General features: G+C 37.2%; 1 protein-coding gene across 4 annotated transcripts in view; it reads left to right on the forward strand.

Annotated features, from left to right (window-relative positions):
- SASH1 (SAM and SH3 domain containing 1) overlaps window positions 1-4,450 on the forward strand; it is a 287,008-nt gene extending 282,558 nt beyond the window's left edge. For all 4 annotated transcript variants that reach the window (XM_072643668.1, XM_072643666.1, XM_072643669.1 and 1 more), the window contains 2 exons: window positions 1,298-1,429; window positions 3,977-4,450. In XM_072643668.1, coding sequence (XP_072499769.1) covers window positions 1,298-1,429; window positions 3,977-4,240 — 396 coding nt within the window. In that variant the 3' untranslated portion in view covers window positions 4,241-4,450. The remainder of the gene's footprint in view (window positions 1-1,297; window positions 1,430-3,976) is intronic.
- The last annotated feature ends 1,550 nt before the right edge of the window (window positions 4,451-6,000 follow it).

The following is a 6,000-nucleotide window of genomic DNA, read 5'->3' on the forward strand; positions in this document are numbered from 1 at the left end:
AAAATTATTAGAAGGGTCAAATGACATTAGAGGTTTATAACACCCTAGACAAATGTTAATTGTTTTCAAGAATATTGAGAGTCTTTTATAGGGTGATGGCAATAAAGTAAATAAAAGAGCAGAACAAATCCATATGAAGCTCCCCTGATGCTACATGTATGACATAGAAATACATAGAAATTTAATGTGCCTAGTAGTGTGTGCCAGGCTAGGAGCTGAAGGTACAAGAACAAAAACTGAAAGTTCCTGCTCTGAAGGGATGTTTGCAAAAAGTAAGACTTTTGAAAACTCTAAGAATAGAAAATATGACCCTATTTATAAAAAACGGCATCAATGCCAAGAGTACTGGTTCTACAGATACCAGTCTTGCTGGTGTGTTTGTGACCTAAGTGACACCAGATAAGCCCCTCCACCTCTCACGGCCTCAGTTTCTTCATGTTTAATAAAAGTATTGGTCTAGATGACCTTTCATTTTCATTCCAATACCAAACAGATGATCCTACTAATAAAAGGACACATGGTTAGTACTTGTGCCACCTTGTTAATTTTCAGTATGCCCATGTAGCGGGTCATCTTAGAGGAAAGAATACTTCGTAACACAGTACTTTTAGTACTTCAGTAATGAAATTCACTTATAGACTCAAGAAGGAACCTATTTTACCCTATTTTTGCTTTATAACAATTAGTATTATAGAAAATTTGAAATGTCAAATATTAAAAATGTATTTGTGATTTCTTTCTTTTTTTAACCAATAACTCTCATGAAGTTTAAAAACCTTCTGAAATCACACTCAGAAAGTCCAAATCAGTGCTTTGAGAAGCAGTTGCTTGGAGTGTTGTGCAATGACTCTTAAAATACAAGAAAATTGTATTCAATGCTTGGTTTTTCAAAGAGTTTCCCTAGAAAGTGCAGTTATATGAAAGATAAGGAATAGATTCATTTCCTAACAGCAATCTCCAAAACATCTAGTTTGCAATAGAAAATAATGGATTGCATTTAAATAAAGCTTTTAGTGATATTTGATAGTATTTAAAGTTCATGCCATTATCCTAGATTTGGTATATCTTGAGGGGAAAATGTGCTATTTGATTTGATAGATGGGTGGATTGGTATAATAGAGCACTATCGTAGAGAGGACAGGAGTCAGATGTCTTGGGTAATAGTCTGTTCTGATGCAACAGCATAACCTTGGGCAAATCATTTGATCTCTCTGGTCCTCACTTTCCTTCCCTATCACTTGAGGAATTTGGACTAAGTGATCCCTAAGATTCTTTTTGATTCTCCCTTGGGTTACAGCATGGCCGTTGTGGGATTCCTGAAGCTCTCGTACAGAGATATGCTGAAGATCTAGGTCAACCAGAGAAGGAGGTTGCTGCGAAGATGGACGAAATCCGTGTGAAACAACTTAGGAAGCAGCACCGGATGGCGGTAAGCTCAAGCGCCATGCCTTCAGTCTTCTTCTGAGTCTTCAAAGTAACCTCAACCTTCATTCAGACTATAAAAATGGGCTCCTAGATGGCTAAGGAAAACTGCAGGAGACATCCCCTTCCCCTCAAGTCAGAAGATGGGTGGGGATAGAATACACAGGTGCAAAGTCCATAGCTCCTATTGCACCAGAAAATATGCATTAAATATGGAATAATACCTTGGAAAAGACCTAAAGTTTACCTGTAGAAGTGAGTATGGGAAGGTTTGCTGCTTGTGAGTCATTGTGAAGCAATGCATTGTTTTACATTCTCACTGTTTCTGGAGCATGACATTGAATTTAACACAAATTCAAATTACAATCAGATTGTTCCATAATGTCAATTGTGTTGGAACAAGTGTTATAGTAGAATTGACTGTGTATGTGTATGTGTGTATGTATATTTCTCTGTATATATATATATATATACACATATGCATGTATGTATATTGTATATGTGTATACATATACAATATAATATGCACATATAAATATATTCATATGTACACACAGTTATGCACTCTTATTTTGAGTGTATATTCAGATTTGTCATGGAAAGTATACTTAAAACATTTTGTACACATCTAATTTTGTCCTCTCCCATAATTCCACCCACAGAGTAGTCTAAAGGACTTAATTTTGGTCTGCAGAGACAATAATTTGAAAATTGTTGACTCAAAAGGAGCACAGTGAGACAAAAGAACCATGATAGACAGTAACCATGAGTCATTTGGCAGTCAGAACACATAACTGGCCTTTGATTCCCTTCCAGATGCTTTCTCTAGTGTAATGGCTACCAAGATGATCGATGCCATCCTCTGGAGGAAACATGGCATACTAATTCATTATTCTGGTCTTGACATTTGAAGCCTTGATGCCACCTCCTTCAAATTGCAATTGGAGCCATTTATAGAGCACTATTTACCTTTAAAACGCCATCATGAAAACACAGCCAGGGCCAGCATTAAGAGTTGGCACCCATGTGGAAAATCTCCCATTCCTAATAAATGTCCTTCTTCCACCCAACTCTGTCCTTTCCTCAAGTTCCTGATCCTTTACATTCCACATTAAATCTTGGTGCATTTGCCTCCTGCTAACGTAGAGATATCCTTAAAGGAGAAGTAATATTTTAAGGAACTGGTCATTTATACATTAGTGTGAATGACTTAAGCAGATGCTTTCTGAAATCAGATTTACTAGGTAGGAGTATAGAAAGAGAATACCACCTAAATCAGGTTAATTATGAAGTACCTGCAGCATGCAGACAACAGAGGGAGGGGATGCTATCCAAGGAGGAAAATGATGCAGAACAGTAGGTTGGGCTCTGAATAAATAAAATTTACTTTCTTAATGAGTACCTTGAAAGGAACATCTTAAATTGATTTGTATCTCCTGCATCCCTTACATGTAGTAAGCATTCAGTAATGATTTATTCAGTGCTTAATGTGGAAGTATGTTTAATATGATCATACATGTATAGTCTATGTCAGATTGCATGCTGTCTTGGGAATGGGAGAGTGGAGGGAGGGGGAAAAATTTTAGAACTCAAAATCTTATAAAAGCAAATGCTGAAAAATAAAAACAAATTTAGAAAAAAAAATTATATTCATTGATTCATAATTGTGCCTAGTGCCAGCCCAGTATGAGGTTTTAATAAAAGAAAATTGACTGAGGAATCAAAAGGACTCCTCTCTGACTCATCTATTAAAAAAAAAAAAAGGATATTAATAATAATACCTGTCCTACCTATTTCTTATAGAGGTTGCTAAGGTCAGAGTTTCACAGCATGTAAGAACTGGAACTAACCTTAGAGATCATTTATTCTAACCGCCTCATTTTACAGCTAAGGAAACTGAGGCTCCAAGAAGCAAAGAGATCTGTCCGAGGTTAATGATAAAGTTGGAACTAAAAGCCAGATCTCTTACTTTTAACTTCTCACCTAATAGCATTTCCATTAGGTTGTTCCACATCTCAAGTGAAATAACATAAGGAAAACACTTAAAGTGTATGAAGTACTCACCTGAGGCTAGATTAGATTTGGCAGACAGTTAACTGGCCTTACAGTATGGAAGATATGGGTTTCAGTTCTACCTCTGGTACGTGCTGGCCATGTCATCCTGGGCACTTCATTTAATCTTATAGAACCCTAGTCAGTCCTCTAGTACCACAAGCTGAAGAGTATATGCTTATATTGATCTACATTGATAAAAGGAATTTCCTCACCAGAAGTTCTCCAAAGCAGTGAAATCACAGGTCTGGTTTTTGCTCCTAATCCAAAAAATATTTTTTTTCTTCTTTTTAAATACAAGGTAGGAGTTTAAATCAGCAGATTTAAGACAGCGGAGGAACTTGTATGTGACATGAGCAAATGATCCTAAACTTTGGGTCTTTGAAAAGCATGATACAGGCTCAAAGAAGACTTGATATAAGAAATCACAATGAAAAGGACCCGTGCTGAGTAAAGTGTACAATGAAGGAATTCACAGCATTCTTCCTTTTGCTTTATCTAGATCCCAAGCGGAGGACTCACAGAAATCTGCAGAAAACCCCTTTCCCCAGGATGTGTGACCTCAGTCTCTGACTGGCTGATTTCTATTGGTCTGCCTATGTATACCAGCATCCTCACAGAAGCAGGATTCAACACACTGAGCCAAGTGCCTTCTCTGTCACAGACTTGCCTTCAGGACGTTGGCATCACAGAGGAGAGACACATAAGTAAGCTCATCACGGCAGCCAGACTCTTCAAACCACCCCTGAACCCGGAAGCCATGTAACCGAAAGTGTACATCCTGTTAACATCCATTCCCCTTTCTTTCACTGTGCTTAATAATACCTGTGCAATTTCTACAAATGGCCTCCAGAAGAGCAGGGCCAGCCTCGAGCCCAGCTCTGGCACAGCTGGTGAAAGCTTCAACAAGAACTGGAAACTTTCTTCTCAGTGAAGACAAGTAACCAGGGCCATCCCCTTTATCAGGAAAGTCAAAGAAGAATTTTCATTTTGGAAGTTCATGGGAGCCACCGTGCAAAGCTGCGACAGATGTCATTTGTGAATCTGCCTTTTTAGGGTGGGATAAGAATTGGTGAGTTGTTCGAGGAAGCTAAGCTAGTTTCCCAATATATTACTGGAACATCATTCTTCTTCCTGTCGCTCTGTATATAGTACTGAGCGGCCAAACAGGTTTTAGCTAGGCCAAAGTAACAGACTCTGGAGTTAGTTTACAGTATTGCCCATTTTCAGTTATTTGTGGGTGATTAAATGAGACTGACCCCAGGAACAAGAAAAGTCTTGTTTTGGTTTGGTTTTTTCTTTCCCTTTGATAAAGCAAATTGTTTTATAATAATTGCTCTACCAATCAGCTTTTTATTTGCCTTAATGTAGTAAACTCTTAAGCAGTATCTATCGTAACTAATGTCCAGTCACCTGTAACCATATTTCGCATCTTCAGCTTAGACTTCCATCTGACATCCTGGGATGTTTCTGGACAAAAACAAACAAACAAAAAAACTGGCTTTTTTAAATGTCTTACTTTAAGATGGCCAGTGTTTTAAGGTTACTTTTCAGGCACAGCATTCATGTTGGGTTTCAGTTGTTAGACTAACAAAATCAGTAAATATGCCTACAATTTACAGAGGTATCTTTTCTTGTGTGTGTATATGTGTGTGTGTGTGTGTGCGTGCAGTAACTGCCTTTCATTTTAATCATTTTTAATATTGTTACCATGTCAATCATACTCCAACATCCACTTGGTATTATGACCACAGCCATTCCAGACTTCATTTTTTCTGCTCATAGGTCATCTTCATAAAAGCCATGAAGAGACTGAATTGTCCAGGGAGAGGTTTCAAAGAAAAGATGAGTTCATAGGTTGGGTTTTTTGGGGGAGAGTTAAGGTGTTTATGTTGCATTTTTTTTTGAAAGTTCCTGTCTTTTTCTTTTCCTGATGCTTCTTGTATTTCAAAGAAAGTTTCATTTATGGAGGGTCGGACGAATGATTTTTAGCCATATCTGTTAAGGATTTACATGTATTCACAAACTGATGTAAAATATTTTAACAAGTTCCATCTTTTTGCAGCTTAATCTCTTGTTTTCTAGCAGATGCTGAATTCAAAGAACTGACCCATTAGGTAGAGTTATGCTATATCCCCCCTCCAATAACATCTTTTTTAAACTTATTACAAGCACTCATTTGTACAATAGATGTCACAGTCACAATTTTGATAACTTTGGACGGACACCGGGCTTTGCTTAGTCGATAGTTACAAATACTTTCATTTAGCCACAAAGTTCCCCGTGAAAAATTATTTCATTACGTCCAAAGTATCTTTTCATATTCTATCACTGCCAGCAGGTTTTTGAGGTCAAGGAGAGAATATGGTGACATTTTTTAATGGAAGATTGCTTTGGTCAGTGGCAAGACTTTAATTTTTTTTAAAAACGAAGCAACAATTATATTAGACTTTATTTTTTGTTGCTATTTTGTTTTCAGTGATTTGTTTCTAAGTAATATTCAGCTCTTCCAAGATCTGATGTAAA

Source organism: Notamacropus eugenii, chromosome 2, assembly GCF_028372415.1.
Source record: "Notamacropus eugenii isolate mMacEug1 chromosome 2, mMacEug1.pri_v2, whole genome shotgun sequence".
Classification (NCBI taxonomy): domain Eukaryota; kingdom Metazoa; phylum Chordata; class Mammalia; order Diprotodontia; family Macropodidae; genus Notamacropus; species Notamacropus eugenii.